Genomic DNA, 23,873 nt, shown 5'->3' with positions numbered 1-23,873 from the left:
TAGGTAGAATCAAGCCCAAAAGTGTCTTCAGAGTGAACGAAAACGCTTTTGATAAGTTTTTTTTATTTTTATTTATCAGATTTCTGCTGGTGACTATAAGGTGCACCAATATAAATATTGGTACTGGAATTGGTGTCGGTAATATCAGATATCAGTAAAAGTTGACTTTTAGCAGATATTTCACCTAAACACTATAATTGTAATATGTATGTTGTAGTTGACTTTGTAGCAGTGTTGGTAGAGCATGAACCTTGAAACATCAACCCTTCCATGATATCCAACAAGAATGCAAATCTGAATTTTCTTTGCTCAGATCTTTTATCACCACCTTTTACACAAATTTTTTTTCTTTTGTTTTGTGCTTTAAAAAAAGATTTTGAAACTATCCTCTTTTTAGCTTTTCAACATATATTTTTTCACATTTAAGTATACCTGTTGTGTTCAAATGCAACCATTACTACTTTATATTGGTATTGGATTAATTTTGTAGCCAATAATTAGATTATTTATTGGAATATTGGTAAATTCTGTATCGGTGCACTTCTATTTCAGACAACATAATTCAATAACATCTAGGGCTATAGGCATAATTTTTTTCACTGTTAGACATTGCTTCAGCTCTTTTGGCATATTGCAGTACATACAATCCACACATTATGGACTAACCTATAATTTGTCCTCCTTTGTGTCTCATTTATTTTTGCTGACAGTGCAAGGATGTTGATTTTCGGTACTGCATGATGGTTTCTCTGTGGCCGACCATCACATTTACATATAACAGTAATCGACATCCATGTTTTCCATAGTGACTGGATTGATTGTAGACTGTTTCTTTGTAACGTTGTGTAACAGTTGGAACATTGTTGAAAATGAAGCATAATGGCTATTTTACTTTTAAGTAATTAATGGTTGGGGAGTGCGCTCAGATGCAGAATTAACTTTATATGGACCTATTCTTATATGGTATGTGTTAAATGGATTGGTAATTGGTTAATTAACTCTTGTTATCATAATTGAAATCTGTTGAATGGGCTATGGCTAGCAGATTATTAGCCGATTCAGCTTCAGCAGCTGCAGCAATACTGGTGCCAAAGGCTCTGACATGTACTTAGGTAATTTATTTGTGGTTTGTGGTGACCCTACACCAAACCCTAAGTAAAGCACACTTGTCTTATTAGTAGCTTTATCTTGTACTATGAGTACAACCTGATAGCATTTGCAAGCATTTGCAAGCATTACTATATTGTGCACAAATGAAACTTGTTACTTGTAGAGCCCTACAATTGGGTGTTGGTTAACTATTGGCAAAAATATATCAGATATTAGGTTAGCCTAAAAAGTGGGAATCGATATAACTCTAGTTCCCCAGTCATAGTAATGATGTTATAACTTTTATAAATCATACAGTGTAATTCAATAAAACTATTATATCAAAATATTCGCTATAGAACAAGGAATTCAACTACATAATGGCAACCACAAAGCCATTATATAATTTTAAAATGCAAAAATCGGCCTTGGTAAACCACACGTATAATTTAATAACTTATCAGTCTAGTACTGTTTATAATAACAAAATAAACATTGCTAATCCACCTTGAACCATTGGCCTCGTGCATATATGCGCATGCGCACTTGCTGATAACCAGACTTGGAGATAATCGCTTCAACTTCTACAAATGTAGCAATACTTCACTGTAATGTTTATAATCCATCTCCTTACTTCGTTGTTAGTGCCAATATCATTTCGAAGAATACAAACTCATTGTCAACCATCAAAAAGTGTGTGGTGATGACATCTTTCCCACTATTGTGAGCAAGGGACTGGCTATCCATATTCCTGTTCACTTAAGGGTGTGACCATTACAGGATAAGTGCAGAGGCTGCTAAAATGTCTGACTGTAGCTACAGAGCACTTAAAAAGTGATGCTACATGTGTTTATCATTGATTCCGCCATATGGCAGTTGTGGCGGTGAGTGGGTTAAGTTCTATTAGAATTCATAGAAATAAAAGGTAGTGAAAGTACTGTAGATATACTAGGGACATTTAATCCCTAATTCAGTCTAGCCATGACTGCAGTAGTGAGTAAATGTCCACTATTATATCTGCAGGTGTAGGCTTACTACATTAAGACACACACTAGTGTGTCATGTGACAGTAGTGTGTCATGTGACAGTAGTGTATCATGCGGCCAAGAAGAAATCCAGCATGTTACACCATGAGTGTATTTACAGGAATAAACAAACCACGATTTTCACACATATGTAGCCCCATGCTCCCTTCTCAAATTGGAATTGTTTTTGTACTGCAAATGCCTGCCACCTTAGCACCCTACATACCAAATTTGAGCAAGATTACCTAACGCAATCGTGAAATATAAGCCTTCAAAATCTGGCTTAATTTCTTCATTTATTTTTCATCGTTTAGGGGGCTTGGAGGGATTAGATTATTCTTTTTGCACACTTTACAAAGGCCAATATAAAATGCAAAAGCGTAACTCAATTGTCTTGAGCTTTTGAACACTTTAAGAATGTATTGCGGCATAATCATGTACCAAGTTTAGTACAAATCTGATTAATAGTCATAGAGCTATGTATGGACAATTATTTGCATTAAAAAAGACCGACTTTTTGTCACGCCTACAGGATAAACAGCTTATGGGAATAACTTAAAAATCAGTATGTGTATAGGTTAACCATCATAGCTCAAACCTTTTGTGAAATCACGTTGACAGCTATAGAGTTACAAGGCAAAAACCAAACAACTGGGGTCGAAATACTCTAATTGAACAGTCACCATTGGCAAAATGATGCATGAAAAATGTTGCAGTGTTTAAACCAGGGACCATCATACTTAACACCCAAATCCTTAACCACTGAGCCGCTGTTATCACAGCTGATCACCTTACTTAATTTCTGCTTTATACTAGCTAAAATCTACTCAATAGTAAAGGTTCATAATTTCATAAATCTACCAATGGAAAGTCTAGACTGTTCTAGAACATTCTATGTGTGTTCTATTAGAAATCCTCAAAAAATGTGCACTCTATTGAAGCATTACAAAAGTAATCAAATAAACTCTGTAATACAATACTATTACAACTTTTCTAGTATTCCATTGAATCAAAGCTAATATTATAGCCATTTTGGTACAGATCGGTGGGATAGTACGTATACACTACTATTAAGACCTATTCGTGCCAATCGTCATCATCATAGCCATCATAATAAGTGCTATGGGAATAAAACTTGTGACAACAGGCTGCAAATTGTATTCTAGCAGGAGCTTATGAGCCGCCAAAGGCGGCGAAGGAGCATGAAACTTACACTGCCTGCTGGGTGCCATCACAATCCAAATTTTTTACCGATTAGTTTCCTTATAGAAAACTAAAATCTTGTTATTGGAAGCCGTATATGGAATTGCGCATGACAAAATATCAAGCGGTGGTAGTACCCCGAGCTCAACCATAGCGGGCCGTGATCATTGTTGAAGAGGTCTAAGTACATGACTGAACCGTTGCCAAAGTGTGTATGCTGCGACAATAAAAGAACTCCAAGGCATCACAGAAGTACAGGGAGGCGACTGGCAGTGACCCATGGCGACGGTGAAGCGTACTACTCTCCAACACTGGTTAGGCACCATCTAGCATTTCGAATTCCACCTCAACTACGGCAGCTGGTGCGTTCATTACTGCACGTTGAATGACGCATGCCAATTACTGGCATAATATTCGCACGTGTCGTATCCAATTTATTTCAAATGATGTGACGTAATTTGGATTGTGATGGCACCGAGTTTCATGCTCTTTTGGCACCTTCGGCGGCTCATAAGCTCCTGATTCTTGTATAAAAGGTGCAGGATTTGCTTTGTAAAAATTGAGCATTTGCAACTTATCACATTAATTTTTGCATGAAAAAATGAGATACTCTAATAGAACAGTCACTGCAAAATCTCAATATGTGACCGGATTTCACATAACAAGGCTTCCACACACACAAAATCAAACTTACGTTTTTACCAGAAATAGATTGCTGGCCTAATACACTATCATATTCCACACTGTACTTCCTTCAGGACTGGCAAGTCTGGTTTCTGTGGCAGCTTTCTTCCGACCCTGTCAAAGCGACGAGTGGGAGATTTGTGCCATTGAATGGCCATGGCTTTGTGATAATGGTGTGTAGTGAGCTGGGACTTCACAGAGAGCTCGCCAATAGTGTTCTCGGTCAATTTGGAGTGATTTGAGGGCCATGGAGGGCCATGGAGAGCCCAAACTTGGCCTGTGGATTCCAATCGTCTTCTTGCTTCATTTTATACCCCTATATTGAGCCCACCCACCACCCCCCACCCTCCCACCCTATTACTACCACCTATGATATTATTACCCGCTTGAGAAAAGCTGCCCAAAACAGGGCTAATTTTGGGTATCAGAAATGTATACACCCACTCAGTGATAGCTAGTAAATAGATGTATACTTGGTGCAAATTTTGTTTGCACAGCTGTAGGTACTGGGAAGTTATTACACAATGATTACTTAAAATCGCCATATCTCCTAACGAAGCTTTGTGCGTCGAAGCCGGGTTTTGTCAAATTCAGTCACATATTGTTATTGATATTGTAGGTGATAATGGTAGAACTCACATGAGTGAGTATTTTACAATAGATAGGCTAAGTTACATAATTTAATGTTGTTTAAATTAAACAGTACAATAGTACTGTATAGTAGGGACCACAAAGGAGTAGGCGTGGCCCACAAAATAACATCACCCAAAACCCAGCCTCAGTTTCCACTGATGACGATGAGGCAGTATTGGTTAGGTAAAACTAAGCCCAAAAAAGCTTTTAGATCGACTCAAAATGCTTTCAGCAAGCTGCTATGGAATTTTAAAAATTATTTAGCAGAATTTTCTGCTGACTAACTGACTGACTGACTGACTGATGCCAGTGTAACTTGATAACGGCTAAGGCTACAGGCTTGATTTTTTCACTGTTTGACGTTGCTTCGGCCTGATAGGTGCCTTTTGGCATACTGCAGTACATACAATGCATTTATAGTGACTATTTTGATTGCAGACATACTTTTCGAACAGTTCTTGATTCGAAATGCTGTGTAACAGTTGAACATAGTTGACAATGAAATGTAATGGATACTTCACTTTTCAGACAATGATTGATATAGCTGGAGCATGCAGCACCATTTCAGATGCGGTATGTGTGGGTGCACCAGTCATAATAATTATTTACAAAAAAAAAGGTTGACAAGTACACAAAAAAAATTGGAATTTTCAACTAGAGTAGGGACCATAGAACATTGATAAAAGGTACTGAAACAAGTTGGAGTAGTGCACAATATCAAATCACAGTAAAACAATAAGAAGTTTTATATCCCTGCTGTGCATTTCCATTATGGTATCTTGAGCACAGTAGGGATATAACACTTCTTATTGTTTTACTGTGATTTAATATTGTGCACTACTCCAGCGTGTTTCAGTACTTTTTATCGATGTGCTATGGTCCCTACTCTAGTTGAAATTTTCAATATTTTGTGTAGTTGTGTTCCTTAAAAGTATCTATGTTGTTACAACTTATAGTATCTCTAGGTAGATTGTTCCATAATCGGATTTAAACAGGAAAGAAGTTGTACTTGTGTGTGTGTCAATAGCTGTGCCTGGCTGTATAAATTTAAGGTTACTACCCCTGGTACGTATACCTTGTTCTATATGTTATATATGTAGCTAGCAGACCCATAGCTAGGTGGGGTTCGGGGGTTCTGAAGAACCGCCCTCTTGGAAAAAAAGGTGGTCCACAATTTCAGTAAAATGGTCTATAATTTTAGCAAAAGGTCCAGCAAATTTTTGTATACAAGTCCAAATTTTCAGTTACAAAAGTCCATAAGCTACAGTTTACTAAATACCACTCATAAGTAGCAATATCAAGCTAAATTAAGTGTTCCGAGTAGCTTATTCAGTACTTGTAATTCAATATCGATATACTCTAATAGAGCAGTCAACCACTCTAATAGATCAATCACTCTAATAGAACAGTCACATTTACCTTTTCTTTAAAAGCTTACTACTTAATTTATTTACAAGTCATAGTGAGATCATTTAAACTAGACTGAGATTTGACATTCACTGTGACATTCCAATACATTACATAGACATCCTAACTACAGTAGAGATACTTTCCCAGATGTCATCCATCTTAATGACATTGTGTTATTTTTATTGACTAAAATGCCACATTTTAGTATCTATTTTCAAACAATTTCCTTGGTGGGGGGGGGGGGGGGTATGCCCCCAGACTCCCCCTAGTTTCAGCATGCATACACCCTGATGTAATCCTGCATCACATCGCACAAAAAAGGTCCACCTTTTTTTCTAAAAGAACCTACCCAGATAAAAGTCTGGCTGCGGCCCTAGCTAGGTAGTGAGACATCCATGCTACTGTAAATAATTTTGTGTAACATCTGAGTTCTCAGATGTTTGAAGTGTGTTTCCTTGATATTCCAGTTAAGATGTAATAACATGTTTAATGCACTGCTAGCTGTTTTGATAATAATCATGCATCACAAAGCAAGCTGTGTGTCTTTGTACAGACTCCAGTTTGTTAATTGACTGTCTGCTGAATAGTATACCTAACTTGGAAGGAATTTACTATAAAACACTATTGCAAATAAATACAGGCACTATATGTATGCAACTTTATATAGCCATGAACAAGCAAGCACAAAATTATATCAGTATAAATTGGTTTTAGTATTGGAGGCTAGGTAACTATTTTTCTGTATTGGTATAGAGCACTAGTTTGTCATATCATCTTCATTGCATCTCTAGATAAGAAAAACAATGATTTGTGTAAAAACAAACCTCAAAGCCAGTTTATGGTTGGCTTTCGGTATATATTTAAACTACAGAAAGAAGTGAAATGCATACAAAAATAGTCAAGCTGTATAAAAAGGGTGCGGCCTTAAAAAAAACCTGGATGAAAAAAATTGTGACTTCAAGGGTGGCAGTCATGAAATGGCTAAGGGTGGAGTCATGAAATGGCTGCAATGATGTGGATGAATAAATTTTAAGGCTGCACCTTTTTATACAGCTTGGCTGTTTTTTTTTTGGTTTTTTTTTGCGTAGATTTCATTTTTGTGATCCCTAATCAACTTCAAATTTCTTGCGCTAGTTACTATTATTACATGCAAGCAAGAGTATGATTTCAAATTATTGATTTAATCATATACATGGACCCTGAAACTAAAATTAAAGTACTATGCAGTTTACTAAATATTCAATGAGGTATGCTTAATAAGTTTAATGGCATGACCAAGATTATCCAAAGGGGATTGAAATGGACTTTCTTCCAGTTTTGGGACAGAAAACATTGCATACATAAAATGTGCCCTTAGACAGTAACTGTAACCTACACACTGCTGTATACTCAATTTATAGATAGTTAGGGCTAGCAATGGTTGCCAGGTGGCCATGTTTTGGAAAACTTGCTATGGTACACGTTGGGTCAGAATGAAAGTAGTAATATTTATTGACGAAGCGCTGGGTATAGTGGCACTGGAAAGCAGGGCTAGGTTTAAAATAGAATTCCTCAACATTGGCTCAGCTAATTAAATTTCAATAAATTGCTCACCGATTCTAACTTCTTTGCTATTTCTTAGAGTTGAGCACTATTCATTGAACAACTCGACACTTTACTATGGACCGTAACCAATAGTGAGAAGCTTTTCAGCCATAACATTGTCCTGAAACATGGCTGACAGCTATGGTTGATTAGCAATTATGATGAATTATGTCACCGTGCAAGTCCTCTGTACACCTGCTGTAATACTAATACATAGACCATCATTTTGATAGTAAAGGAACAGTTGATTTCAATTTTTACTAACACTGTTTATCTATTGTGACAATAATAGACCATGCAGCTAAGTTCCACTTTGATAGCTAGCTTCCTCCACAACTGAATCCCTTTGGCTGTAAAGCTTCTTCCAAGCATAAGTTGTGTTTTTGATTCATCATCTTTATGGTCAACAATCATGAATAACTACAAGTATCTTGTATTCCAATACATTTGAGACACCAGGACCATAGCCCAGGTATTTTGAGTGTTCAGGCCATCTATGGACCACAGTGGTTTATTGATCTGATCTGATATTTAAATCAGCGATTACCTGGTTTTCTTGTGATATGCAACTGTATGTGATCCCTATAATCCCTGCTCACGATCCCTACTATATATACAGTACTACCATACTGTATTAGGTATTGTGTAAATATATGTATTGTCTTTCATATGTAGATTGGAAACCACCAGATCCATTTCAGAAATATTCTTGGACTATTATCCTAAACTTGTAGAATTACTACCAATGGATGACAAATTGTTTATAGCCAAATTACATGGAAAAAAGCTTTTCCCTGGTAATCTAAAGGCACATATTGAATCTTTACCCACATCAGCTGAAAAAGCAAACAAATTTTTGGATGCTGTAATTCAACCATCTGATAACAATAATGATATGACTGACCTTAGTTTGTTATTGTCAGTAATGAAAGATAGTGGTTACAACAGAGTGAAAGGATTAGCTGAGGAGATTATGTCTACATTAGAACAGGAGTCACCTAACAATCTAACAGGTCAGAGGAGCATTTTTTGTAATCAGTACAGTCTGAAAGCATTTATTATGATATGCAAGAAGATGGCCATGCACAGCCAGTTATAGCAATGACTGTAATTGGAATGACTAAGACTACTTACAAGCATGAAACAATATTTTACAATTAAGGAGTCAGCGGCAAAAGGGGACAAGTGCTGTTTGAAAAATAAGGTGACCATGTGGTGGGCATTAAATAGCATTTGGACCATAATTGAATTGTAATTTTTCAAAGAATAAATTTTGAGATTGCTTTGAACTTTTAAATTCTGTTGTTTACTTAGTATCAACATTATTCACATGCCTTAAATGATCCATTTCATTTTTAAGAGATGAAAAAATCTAAAACAGCACATGTTCCCTTTTTCCGCTGACCCCTTCAATTGTGTTTGTGCAACCACTGGATGCTTTGGTTAGCCTTAAAAATGTACAGAAACCATTGGGAAACAGACAACTATGTATAGACATGAAGCCTATTTTCACGTGGAATGTAAAGGAGATGTCTGAGTTTTGCATGCAGCCAGGGGTGTAGCTACACCCGGGCCTGCACGGGCACAGGCCGGGTCAATCATTGCTGGTGCCCTGGTAGCAAGCCTGATGATAGCGGCGCTCGCCTGGGTGCGCCCGTAATTAATACGCACCTGAAATATGCACTTGCTATCTTTTTGGAGCGCCTTGTAATACTTTCCATAATAGTATAATCAAAAAATTGCATAGTCTATATTTGGGTTGGTCAAAATTCCTCTGTCAATTTAGTAATTTTCTGTATAATGCCCAGCATCACGTGATAACATTTTAAGATTTGAGCGTGAGTCGAGCGTCAAACATGTGCTGCAATATGGTGAAACCACTCAGTGGACAACACTGCTCAGATATAAAGTAGCTAGACGTTTAATGGTGTAGACTGATGAAAGATGGACAAAAGTCTATTCCCAGTCGGTTGTGGTGCCCGTCTGGCAGGACTCAAGAGGATCCACAGCATTGTTTAAAGCTTGTTATGCAAAAGCGCTCAGTGTGTGCAAGTTGAGTCCTCGGTGCAAGTAGAGAAGACAGAAGAGTGAAAAAGGAGTCGATGCTGGGGCTGGAGTTGTCACTGATGAAGTATTATGTTGCATATAAAGTGTTGTATCAGGTAGACAAAGGAGTGAAAAAGGAAGTACGATATTGGGGCTGGAGGCTAAGCTAGTTCATCATTGTTTAGTTTTAGCTTCTGTATTATTCGTGCAGTAGTATCTTAGTCTAATAAGCTGCACAAACAGCAGTGTATCATAGTAGCTAGCTTGGTACATATATATATATATATCAGTAGTGTACTTTTAAACAGTTTTTTTGAAAGCAAATGTGTAATACAGAGTCCACAGAGATGGGCTTGCGTTTCTTGCTAAATAGTTTGCATGGGGACAGTCAGACCTTGTGCTCAGGCTATCTTGAAAGTTAGCTATGCTCCTGCATGTAGCAGAGAAACTACAGTGATTTTTCTGCCTGTGGAAGTGTGGTGTCTGTCTGCTGTAAATAAATATATAGCCCAGTAAAGTTCACTAGGTGAAAAATATTTAATGTTTCCAGACGCAAGCAATTGCTTGTTCCTATAGTTTAGCTAAGGCACAGAACTAGAGTTTAAATCACCTGGAAATGTATTTAGGTTTACTGCACAAGTGTCTTGTCACTTTGGCATAACAACAGCCATAAATTATTGCTATTGTTCCTAAATCATGTTTTTCTGACTCAATGATTATCAACCTTGGCAACCTTTGTTTGGTAAAATCTCTAGCTTCAGTACTACTGTATGTTGGGGATCATGGAAATTTGTACTTCCTTGCAAAACAAAACAATACTATTGACCAGGAACCAACTTCATAATGCCTTCATGGCACCTTGGAAGTACAGGTTACATGTAGGTACAACTAAGCCCTAAAGTTCCTTTAGTATGATCCAAAATGCTTCCAATAAGTAGCTATGAAATTTGTTTATAAATTTTGCTCAGTGGAATTTTCTACTGCCTGGATGTCTGTCTGTCTGCCTGCCTGCCTGCCTGCCTGCCTGCCTGCCTGCCTGCCTGCCTGCCTGCCTGCCTGCCTGCCTGCCTGCCTGCCTGCCTGCCTGCCTGCCTGCCTGCCTGCCTGCCTGCCTTCACACAAGCATAACTCAATAGCGGCTAAGGCTATGGGCTTTATTTTTTTCAATATTAGATGTCACTTAGGCCCAACAGGTGCCATTTGGCTTACTGCAACATGTGCAATGTGTGCTCATTATGGATGTACATACCTTGTGTCCTGTATGTATTTCTCTTCGCTGACAGTTCAAGGTGTTGATTCATGGGTAACATGTGATGGCTTCCCTACGTTTGTAATAGGATTCATCCATATTGTCCATAGTGGCTGCAGATACTGTTCTTTTCTATCCTTGTGAAACAAACTGTACTTAACATATACTTCTCAGTACTTGATAGTTGGGATGCATGTTCAAATGAAAAGATTAAGTCTGACACCATTCTTTCTTTTGATGTGGTATGTGTGGGTTCACCTCCACAACATCCAGTGGTTGTGCAATGTGTAATTAACGTTGATTGCATTCCTAAGGCCTATAGAGTGAAACTGGATTATTACTACTTCTTTGCCATTACATGCCAGTAATTAGCATTATGCATCAGGGTATACTCTACTGCTCAGGAATTACTGTACATATGTAGCTTTCTGTAGAATCTTGTAATTTTGTATCTGTACTTATATCTAATCCAAAACAGCCAAGCTGTACAAAAAAGAGTGCAGCCCCCAAAAAGCCAGGGTGAAAGCACCAATTTCACCTGAATTGTTGTTATTAAAATTTTTACCATTAACATATCATCACAACCATTTCTTGGCTGCCACCTTGGATTTCACGTCTTTTTGCCACTTTGGATTAGATATCACTTCTTTTTGTATTTGTATACCCCAAAGCCTGCCATAGGCCGGCTTTAGGGCTTTTTAACCAATATCTTTTTTTTCTTTACCACAGGAAGAAGAGAAAGATTTAAAGCAGATTTTTAATACTTTAACTATTTTAGGCCATCATTATTATATTTCTTGTTTCCCGTCACCCAATGGAACAAAAACTAATGTGGGCAGGAGGTGATTATTGATTATTAATTATACACTTGATTCTTGTGATTTCAGTCTCTGACTGCTCTATTAGAGTATCTCGATCTTATAGGCTAACAGGTCTGTACATGCACCTATGCACCCTGTGGAACAAGAGTGGAGGGACTCCCATGTTTATATGCACAGCTAATACATTCTTAGTCACTCTGTGTCTCCTTCCATCATGAAATAGTGCATTCACGTGATCTATAATCAAATTAGAGCTGAGAGATAGTGGCGATTAATTGATTATTGTGACAATCGTGATCTTGATAGTATACTATCGTGCTATTGCAATATCTGTGCTTGGCAAAGATGATAATGTTGAAGTTCAGAAAACTGTAAAAGACCAGTAGCTTGAACATAGACAACAAAGATAACAGCTGTAATACTGGAGTGTTAGAAAAGCAGATGTGTGGTGCGTACATAATTGGAGTATTCAAGTGTTTGTATATGTGAGGTTAAGTGACTTGCCAGTAACTATCATGATAGTATTGTTATCGTGATATAAAATTTACTATCAAATCATGATTATGATAGTTGTACTATTGCTCAGCTCTAAATTAAAACTTGGTGCGGCTACCTAAAAATTGATGTGGGCAGTGGTGGGAAACAAGGAATTTAATAATGATGGCCTTATCAGTAATTATACAAATTTTATATATATTTATTACATGCCAATTCTTCCCTACAAGATAACTTGTTTGTAACTGATCTCTCTACTGGGTGACTTGTACAGAATGACTTGTTTCTAGCCGAACTCTCTAACTGGGTGATCTGTTCGTACCTGAACTCTCTATAGGGTGATTTGTTTGTATCTGAACTCTCTACAAGGTGATTTGTTTCTAGCTGATCTCTCTACAGGGTGACTTGTTTCTAGCTGATCTCTCTACAGGGTAACTTTTTTGTAGCTGAACTATCTACATAATGTCTAGTTTCTAGCTGATCTCTTGACAGGGTGACTTGTTTCCTGCTGATCTCTCTGCAGAGTGACTTGTTTATAGCAAGTGATCTCTCTGCAGGGTAACTTGTTTCTAGCTGAACTCTCTACACAGTGACTTGAAATGTAGTTGAAGGGTTACTTGTTTCTAGCTGAACTCTCTACACAGTGACTTGAAATGTAGTTGAAGGGTTACTTGTTTCTAGCTGATCTCTCTTCGGGTGGCTGCTCTATTAGTGTGACTGCTCTATTGGAGTTTTTCAATCTCGCACTTGCTACACCGAGTTGGATTTCGTGTTATAACTCTGTGACTTTAAATTTGGTTCTTCTCAATTATTGAAGGGCCTTTCTAAGGTGATTAATCCATCTGTACACCGATTTTTAAGTCATTCCACTGAGCGGTTTGTCTGGTAGGTGTGGCAAGCATTCGTTTTTTTTATTAGCTAATCTTGATCGTGTAATTGTTACACACTGTTGGTATTTTCGTTGTATCTTCTGGGTCTTTACCTTGATTTCTTTCAAACTACAAAAGGTGTGAGGTTCAATAGTTAACCTATCCACATACTGATTTTCAGCTCCTTCCCATAAGTGGTTTACCCTGTAGACATGACAATATATTGGTGTTAATGTTCATGAATAACCACTATAAACTCTTTGACTGCTTATTGTATTACAGCCAAACTTGGTACCAAGATGCACGTTTATACCTCCTTTCTGTGTACCAAATTTCAAGGCAATCGAATATTGTGTTCATGTTTTATGGCAGTTTTGTAAATGTGTGAAAAGACGAAGAAGAAAAAATGAAGAAACTAAGCCAATTTTTGAAGTCTCATATCTCGGGAATGCTTGAAGTGATTTTGCTGAAATTTGGTTTATGGGGTACTGACATTGTCCATAGCAAAAACAGTGCCATTTCATAAAGGCAGCATGAAGCTATGAATGTGTGAAAGTTGCATTCTCTTTCTTCCTGTCAATATGCTCACAGAGTGGCGTGCAAGCTATCTTGGCTGCACGACACACTACTGTGTGTCTTGATACTGTTATCAAAAATTTCTCTGTTCTCATTGTTATTATGTATATTCTGTCAATACTTAATATACAGAGCATAAATGTAATACACTTTTTTCAATATAGGATTTATCACACAATCAACTACATTCAACAGATCTTATAGAAGTGAGTATACAGTGGTCACTCTATTATCCAAACTCAAATAATCGTAACATTTAGATAAACAAAGCTGATTCATTTGTTTAATTACTCTAATAGAATGCATACCTTAGATAAGATGAAATGTTCTAACAAAACCGTCATTTCTATATTGTTTGGATAAATAGAATTTTTGGTTAATTGATAGCTGGGTAATGAAGGGACCTCTGTATAAGCATGTACACTTATAGACACTACTACATTGTTCCATTGCAATGAACAAAGGTTATTTGTGATTTCTTTACTTTATTAGAGCCAACAACAGTTTATGATCTTAAAAGGAGTTTATCTGCCAGATACAAAAAGACCAGATACAAACCTGTTGGAACAGAATGGCCACCCAACCAACCAAAATCAATTGTTAGTGTTGCCCTTATGCACTACAAAAGTGGAAGAACGCAACAAGAATTATTTGAAATAGCGGAACGAAACAAAGAAGGTTCTTGTGGTCTAGACAAGTTTGTTTCATCACATTGTGAGCCTCCTCCTACAAAGAAAGCATGTTTTGGTCACTCCAGGGTAACAAAAGATATTGCTGACATATTTATACCAGATCCTACAAGTGAGGCAAGCACTGACCAAAGTTATAGTTCTAATGATCATCCTAAGAGCATACTAATAGAAGGAGCACCTGGAATAGGTAAAACTGTATTAGCAAAAGAAATAGCATATCGCTGGGCCATTGGTGAAATATTAATTGAAATTGATTTACTATTTTTGATTTACCTTAGAGATCCAAGGCTACGTAAAGTAGAGACCTGTATACAACTTCTTCAGCTTTATGTCCCTGTCACTGTTGCCTGTATTGTGAGTGAGTTTCTAAAGGAGGGTTTCGGGGAGCATGTGGCATTTATAATTGATGGGTTTGATGAATGCCCATCCTCTTTACGGCAAAGTTCTTTTATTGTAGATCTCATTGCTGGTAATCTCCTAACTGAGGCCATAGTGGTTGTAACTTCCAGACCAAGTGCTACAATGTTTCTGCATGACCGAGTTGATAGAAGAATTGATATTCTTGGATTTGCTAAAGAAGAGCGAGAAAAGTATATCACACAATCACTCAGAGATTCACCTGAAAGGATAACAGAACTTCACAATTATCTAAGGCGTCAACCCACAATTAATGGATTTTGTTATATTCCTCTTCACTTAGCAGTGCTCTTGTACTTGTTCAAATACCAGAGTCATCTACCTGAAACACTAACTGACATGAATGAATCCTTTATTGTCCATACCATCTATCGATTTCTAAAACAGACACAGGAACTACATGTAACTCCGTGTGGTGTAGTGCACAAATTATCAGATGTACCTAAACCTGTTATTGATACTGTCATAAAGCTATCACAGCTTGCTTATAAAGGTTTACAGGAAAATCAGTTAGTGTTTACTTTTGACGAGATTAAAGAGGTGTGTCCTAATATCAGTGATGTACCAGGAGCTATTAACATGTTTGGTTTACTACAAGCTGTAGAACACTATCCTCAAGAAGGAGCAGGAACAACCACTTCATTTAATTTTCTTCACTACACCATGCAAGAATATTTAGCTGCGTACTATGTTTCTACCCTCACAGGTGAGGAACAGTCATCACTGATGAATAAGACATTTTGGGATGATCATTTTAACTTTATGTGGATGATGTATGTTGGCATTAATGGAATCAACTCAGACCAATTTGTTCAGTTCATCACCCAAGGAAAAGTGTATAAAAGAAAAGATGGTGTGAGAATATCAGATTCTATTCAAAGAGACAAACGAAAACGTTTACATGTATTTCAGTGTTATATGGAGGCTAAGAGCAAAACAGACCTGCCCGATATGATTTCATCAATGTTTAAGGATGGTAAAGTTACTATTGTTACTGTAACATTACTTCCAAATCACATTTCATCATTAACATCCTTCTTGTCTCATTCTTCAATTCAGTTAAAAGTTCTAGAATTGAAAAATTGTCACCTTGGAGATATTGGAATGAGTATTTTGGAACAATATATTATTGACAGTGTAGAAACAACCTCATCACTGGAGTATGTTGACTTCAGTGGAAATGACTGTTCCCCATGGGGTGTGTATTGTGTGATCATCAGACAATGTAGTCTTGATAGTTTAACATTGTGTGGAGACTATGGAATGGAAGATCATGTTGGTAATATACAAAGTAGTTTACAAAAAAATCCAGCATTGCTGTCAATTACTATATGTAATATTGGAGGAGTTGGAATTAAGGTGATAAAAACGAGTTTCTTTAATAATCAGACACTGAATACATTTAATTTGCCATGTGGTGAAGTTAATAGTAAAGAAATCAAAAAAATCACAAATGTTCTTCTTCATACAACAATGTCACCTCATAGTACGACTAGTACTAAAGTGATAGATATAAATATTTTATGGGACAAACCAAGTGATCCTACAGGTGTTTCATTAAACATGTCTCATAAACTCAGTGAAGACAATGAAATTCTACTACTAGCACTCGGTTTGTGCAATAACAAGACATTACAAAAACTTGATATTTCTGATAATATTATATCTGATAATGGATTGGCAGCTATTTGCGATAGTCTCGAGGGTAATACCTCATTACAAGATCTTAATATATCAGGTACTCATTTGTCTTATATAGAAGCAAAAAATGTTGTTGAAGCTTTACAGGTAAGTAATGTATTGCAGAAACTAAACATTTCAAATAACAACATAAGTGATGATGGTATGTTAGCCATTACTAACTGGCTCAAGAATACTGCAACACTGCAAGTATTAAATGTGTCCAGTAATCTTATAACTAATACAGGAACAAGAGAGTTTGATGATGTCAAAAGCATGCTGCAAAACCTTGACATTTCAAGCAATACCATAGGTGATGATGGTATGTTAGCTATTAGTAGATGGCTTAGGAACAATACAACCCTACAAGTATTGAACGTGTCCAATAATATTATTACTAGTGCAGGAACAAAAGAATTGGAAATTATTTACAATGTACTGCAGAAACTTGACATTTCAAATAATAGGTTGTCTGATGATGGAGCACTGGATATTAGTAATTGTCTCAACCATAATAGTTCTCTATCAGATCTTAATATTTCACTTAATGAAATAACTGATGAAGGAGCAATACAAATAGCTAAAGCTGTTAAATCTAATTCATCACTACTACAACTTGATATCTCTAAAAACTGCATTGGTATTGATGGATTGATGTCTATTATAGAAGTGTCAAACAGCTCATTACAATTTCTCAAGACGACATATAATAATGTTACAAAGTCTGACTTTACAGAAATCCAGCAGTATATTAATAGAAGTTTGCACTGCATAACTATAGCAAATATTTATGTGTCTTGGAATAAGATAATATCGACTGATGGTGACAGTTGTTTTATGACAACAAAATGTTTGTTATACAAAACAACTGACGATCATGAAGATGTATATACTTTTGATATTGATGATATCAAAGAGGACATCTGGCCAATCAAGAAAATAGCAAGTGTTCGGTTTAGGGTAAAACTTCTAAGCAGCTGTATTAAGGAAGATACAGTACTACAAGAAATGAATTTGTCTAAAAAGTTAACTGGGATTAAGTATAGGTCGTACTTTGAAACATTTGCTGAAGCCATTGCAGTAAACAAAACTTTACATAAACTTGATATTTCAAATAACCATTTACCTGATGATGTTGTAGTAACTATGGGTGAATGTTTGAAAATTGATAATTCATTAAAAGAACTCAACATGTGTCACAACAGCATTCATAGTAAAGGAGGATTAAAATTGGCTGAAGCCATTAAAGTAAACAAGAGTTTAGAAAAACTAGATATTTCATTCAATGATATATCTGATGATGGAGCAGTTGCCATAGGAGACTGTCTAAAAAATAATAATTCACTAAAAGAACTCGATATGCGGTCCAATAAAATTCATAGTAAAGGAGGAATAAAATTGGCTGAAGCCATTAAAGTAAACAAGAGTTTAGAAAAACTTGATATTTCAGATAATGATATATCTGATGATGGAGCAGTTGCCATAGAAGACTGTCTAAAAAATAATAATTCACTAAAAGAACTCAATATGCAATGCAATAAAATTCATAGTAAAGGAGGAATGAGATTGGCTGAAGCCATTAAAGTAAACAAGAGTTTAGAAAAACTTGATATTTCAGATAATGATATATCTGATGATGGAGCAGTTGCCATAGGAGACTGTCTAAAAAATAATACTTCACTAAAAGAACTCAATATGCAGTGCAATAAAATTCATAGTAAAGGAGGAATGAGATTGGCTGAAGCCATTAAAGTAAACAAGAGTTTAGAAAAACTTGATATTTCAGATAATGATATATCTGATGATGGAGCAGTTGCCATAGGAGACTGTCTAAAAAATAATACTTCACTAAAAGAACTCAATATGCGGTCCAATAAAATTCATAATAGAGGAGGAATAAAATTGGCTGAAGCCATTAAAGTAAACAAGAGTTTAGAAAAACTTGATATTTCAGATAATGATATATCTGATGATGGAGCAGTTGCCATAGGAGACTGTCTAAAAAATAATACTTCACTAAAAGAACTCACTATGCGGTCCAATAAAATTCATAATAGAGGAGGAATAAAATTGGCTGAAGCCATTAAAGTAAACAAGAGTTTAGAAAAACTTGATATTTCAGGTAATCAGTTTTCTGATGATGGAGCAGTTGCCATAGGAGACTGTCTAAAAAATAATAATTCACTAAAAGAACTCAATATGGGGTACAATAACATTCATAGTAAAGGAGGAATAAAATTGGCTGAAGCCATTAAAGTAAACAAGAGTTTAGAAAAACTTGATATTTCATTCAATGATATATCTGATGATGGAGCAGTTGCCATAGGAGACTGTCTAAAAAATAATACTTCACTAAAAGAACTCACTATGCGGTCCAATAAAATTCATAATAGAGGAGGAATAAAATTGGCTGAAGCCATTAAAGTAAACAAGAGTTTAGAAAAACTTGATATTTCAGGTAATCAGTTTTCTGATGATGGAGCAGTTGCCATAGGAGACTGTCTAAAAAATAATAATTCACTAAAAGAACTCAATATGGGGTACAATAACATTCATAGTAAAGGAGGAATAAAATTGGCTGAAGCCATTAAAGTAAACAAGAGTTTAGAAAAACTTGATATTTCATTCAATGTTATATCTGATGATGGAGCAGTTGCCATAGGAGACTGTCTAAAAAATAATAATTCACTAAAAGAACTCAATATGCGGTACAATAGCATTCATAGTAAAGGAGGAATGAGATTGGCTGAAGCCATTAAAGTAAACAAGAGTTTAGAAAAACTTGATATTTCAGGTAATCAGTTTTCTGATGAACTGTTAGCCAATCTGAGAGGGATGAACACTGTAAAAGTATAACAAATTTCCAAAAGATCACTTGATGGAGTTATCATTCTGTAGTTTACCCCTATTGTGTGAACTCATTGAAATATTTACACCAGTATAGCTAGTGAGTTTGAATTATATTATAATACTGTGAAAACCAAAAGTGAACTTCGATTATTGACAGTTGTTTAAACATTTAGCTAGTTAGAATTCTAAATCAGGATTTTCTGCGACATTTTTGGATAAAAGAATATAAAACTTGGCAGGTAATTTGTGTGTATTGTAAAGATCATTTTTGCAATAACCTCAGTTTGACCTTTGGTGACCTTGCCTATGCATGTGCTTAGGATAGATGTATAAGAAAAAACATGAGTATTGGGGGCAGCTCCATGAACTATCAAAAAGTATGTTCTCAGGTAGTTTATCTCCAGGCTGGCAAATGTGAAACTAGCCATTTTAGAGAGCTAGGCTTTATTTCTGGAAATTTTAAGGAATGATATTTTCATAAGTAATGACAAAACTTTGTGAAAATGTAGTCGTAAATATGGTTGAGGACATATCAAGCATACGCTAGTGTGTCGTGCCACCAAGAAAGCCATCACTCTACAGACACATAGATTTTTTTTTGTTTTTGTTTTAAAGAGAACTAAATTACAATAAGTACATGGCCACAGCCAGAGGATCACCCTGGGTAGTTCTTTCACTAGAAAATATGGTACGACCTCTTGTAAACAGAAAAGCATCAGAACAATAAGAGCTAATATTAAGATGGGAGCAAGGGAGGGGAAAGGACTTCAACGTTTCGAAGTGTTACTTGGCGATTTAACTCATTGAAGGAATTTTTAGCATCAACAAGGAGAACATGCACCATCAACCTCAGGCAGACCGAAAATTTGTTTCATTACATGGATAGCTTCTTCAGAACCTCCCATTTGGCCAGCACATAACTGAGAGAATCTAGTGGCCCGCTGTAAATCATGCCTAACAATTCTCATCACTGCCTTTCCAATGATTTTTTTGCAAAACTTCACACACACTAATAGCAGGATGCTTGTCAAGAGGAATTATATAGGCGGCAAGCACAATAAGCAGATAGATATTTTGGGTTAACATAAGAGGTGTAAATATGATGGGCAAAAGCAGAAATAGCTCCACACAAGTCATAGAGGTGTCATCAAAAGCCGTACCAAAGTGTTTCCAAGCACAAGCAACCGGGCCTGCAAGACCACTGATCTAATTAAAGCAGCGTCTAGGCCATCAAATAAGAAAAGATTGGACGAAAGGAGTCAAAAGGATCAAGAATATAGCATCAGGGTCACCAGCACAACCACAAGGATGTTTTCCTTCAACACATCAAACACAGTTTTGGGAGAGCCATGGAATTATGCACATGTGAAAAGGCTGTTTTCTTTATACTCGTGGTGTGGTACAATGGCTTTTTGGCCACACAACACACTAATAAGTGCACCTCACTGTCTGCAGCCTACAGGAAGCATGAGAACGTCAACCTGTGTGCTTATATGGTCAATGCATTCATGAGGTGGAACATGCTTCATTCCCTCTTGTTTTCAGCCACTGAGGTCTGGACCCCAGTGGTCTGCTGGGAGTCTGGCTCATGAAGCTACCATCTTTTACAAATGTCTGACTTCTCTTTTGTCCACTAAGCGGGGGGAAATTACTCTGTTATCCTGGGTTGGCTTTGCTGCTGTCTCTATTATGATCTGTCATTACCTGCATTCACGGTGCTTGGTCATCATCCGGTCATTTTGACAGAGTTCCACCTCTGATGGATCTGGTTAGGGTGGAGTCTCATTTAATGGACTAATTCAATCTTTAATTTTAGGCACTATTGGAACCTTGCCTCTGATGTCTCGTCTTACTGGTCTAGTAAAGCAGTGCTGGTATGCTGATAACTCTGCTACTGTTGGCAAGCTTTCTAAGCTTAAGTAATTGGGACTTGTTATCAACTGTAGGGCCCTTTTATGGCTATTTTCCAAATGCTACTAAAATAGTTAAGCAAACCGTTGCAACTTATGCTAGAACAATCTTTCGGAGACTGCAACATTCAGGTCACTACTGAAGGGCATCGTTATTTGAGAGGTGTAATTGGCACCCCTGCCTTTGAACAGTCTTTCTGAAACATAAAGTAGATGACTGGCTGATGATCTTAAGACCTTAAGCCTCTTTGCTCAATCACAGCCTCATGCTTTCTATGCTGCTTTTTGTCACGGTCTCTCTTTCTGATGGAATACTTTTTTGTGTTTTGTCTTGCTCCACACACCTTTTTCTTCCACTTGAACATTTTATTTGATCTGCCTGGTTTATGTTTATTAGGTCAAACAGTCAGTGGTGATGTTGAGAGAAAGCTGCTTTCCTTTCTAGAGGGCCTTGGTGTTTTTGATCCTTCAATTGTTGAATCCCTGCAGCATTGAAGTAAATACTAATCTTGTTGGTTTGATTATCTGTCACTTGGTGACTGTGTAGACAAACAGTTTCAGTTACGGTCTAGATTCACTCTAGGCACTATCAGGAGCAACTTTAATTTGCCCATCATTTGTTAGATGAAATTCCTCCTAACATGTGTTCCTCAGTTAAGCTGGTTCAGGAGAAGTGTGCATCCAATTGTCTGTCTAGGTTTCCATTGAAGTCTCATAACTTAATGCTTCATATAGAACTTCTTTTCATGACACAATTGTATTTCATTATCATTGGCTAACCATCTGTCTGCCCTACCTCCTGTGCTTGTGGTCAATCTTTTACCATAGAACATGCTATGTCTTGTCCAAAGGGTGGGTTTCCTTATTTGAGACAAAATGAAATATGGGATGTAACCGCCAACCTACTTTCTGAGGTCTGTACTAACTATGATGTCACTGAACCCCACCTCCAGCCCCCTTTTGGTGAGACAAAACTGCCAACTGTGATAATGCAAGGCTTGACATTTCAGCCAATGGTTTTTGGGGAGGAAGATTTAAGAACTCATACTTTGATGTCTGAATTTTTTACCCCAGTGCACCCTCAAATCAACCTCTCCTTCTTTTGGAGTAGTGATGGGATTGGTGAGATGTAAATTGAGCCTTTCTTTGCTAAGAGTAATAATTATACTGTAACAGTACATGTAAATTCTGCATAAAATAAAATACAACAGCTAATGTACTGTAATAGTACAGCCACCATGCAGACAGTATATACAATAATTATTACTATATACCTTAATAGAGCAATCGATGCATTGATGCATTTTATTGAGTTCGATTGAGCATATCTGTGTATTCTCTGTGCCCGGTCCAGTATGCATTGTCCAGTTACTGAGGCGTTGATTGCTGTGCAGGTCAAGCTTGTATTTAGGTCCTTTTTTGCTTGTTAGTCTATTTTTACAGTGTTCAAATGCCCCCTCCCAAAATACATGCCTTGTAAAGTAGCCTATACTTCTTTTGAGTAAAATGCTAAACTTTATGTCAAGCCAAGATCAATTTATAACTCATGAAATATGCACCTTCATTTACAAATTCACCTGAAACCGAAGTCAAACTAGTCACCAAGCACCTTCATGCATACTAAGCACCTCTAAAATAATTATTGTGTTGTTTTATTTAAGACATTCATAGCCTTTTAAACAGCCTTAAGACCTCACAAAGGTCAAAATGGCAAAGTCAACAGTGAGACACCACTAAGAGGTGATTATGTGCTGCCTCAAAAATGCAACAACTAGCAAGAGAATCTGCTCCCCCAATCACTCACAACTTAGCCTGTTTGTGCCCACCAGCTCCTGGATCCGCTCCTGATAAGTCATCAAACAAGTACAAGGAAATAATGTTGAGATTTTTTTTTAAATGCAAGTAGGAATTAAAGAAATAAAAAGTACAGAAACAAGGGAGGCCGCTTACACCTGCAGTTATGCTAGTGGATATTTAAAACATAAATTGTGCACAGAGCTAACTGTTTAGTAGTAGACAGGTACAAAAAAGCAACCACAGTAGTGTTTTGTGAACTTGTGTGAAAAGCAATTCTTGCATTCTTTTATTCTAGTTAGTAATATAATCCACACAAAACAGCCAAACTGTGAAGGTGTGGCCTTAAAAAGCTTGCAATGGGTGAAAAGGTTGTGAAATCAAAGATGGTAGCCAAGAAATGGCTGCAATGATGTTAATAAATTTTAACAATGCACACAGCCATTAATTAATATCATTACAGCCATTTATTGGTTGCTACTTTTGATTTTGCAACTTTTTTCACCCAGGCTTAGGCCACAGCATTTTGTCACAACTTGGCTGTTTTCATGTGGATTTCATTTCTTTTTGTACTTTATAAGGCCCCAAAACCAGCTGCCTATGGCCATGGATAACTTTGGGGTTTGTTTTTACTCACATTTCTTCTTTTCTATATAGACACATTACTATTGAAGGCATGCTTACAAATGTATTGCATTGCATAATTTACTTCTATATTTAGTAATACTCTAATAAATAGTGTTGCACCGATAATCGGATTGGTTAGTACTAGTAATAGCATGGGTAGCAGTGAAATTTGGGATAAATACCACGAGTGTTGTATTGGAAATGGGGATAAATTTCACT

At 36.7% G+C, this 23,873-nt stretch overlaps 1 protein-coding gene across 3 annotated transcripts in view; it reads left to right on the top strand.

Annotated features, from left to right (window-relative positions):
• The window catches only part of LOC136267913 (protein NLRC5-like), a 54,658-nt gene extending 35,199 nt beyond the window's left edge, over positions 1–19,459 (top strand). For all 3 annotated transcript variants that reach the window (XM_066063098.1, XM_066063099.1, XM_066063100.1), the window contains 3 exons: positions 8,304–8,641; positions 13,849–13,890; positions 14,177–19,459. In XM_066063098.1, the coding sequence (XP_065919170.1) occupies positions 8,304–8,641; positions 13,849–13,890; positions 14,177–19,329 (5,533 nt within the window). In that variant the 3' untranslated portion in view covers positions 19,330–19,459. The remainder of the gene's footprint in view (positions 1–8,303; positions 8,642–13,848; positions 13,891–14,176) is intronic.
• The last annotated feature ends 4,414 nt before the right edge of the window (positions 19,460–23,873 follow it).

Source organism: Dysidea avara, chromosome 10 (assembly GCF_963678975.1).
Source record: "Dysidea avara chromosome 10, odDysAvar1.4, whole genome shotgun sequence".
NCBI classification, from domain to species: Eukaryota; Metazoa; Porifera; class Demospongiae; order Dictyoceratida; family Dysideidae; genus Dysidea; species Dysidea avara.
Note: the sequence above shows the minus strand (reverse complement) of the source record. Positions and strands in the feature narration are given on the sequence as shown.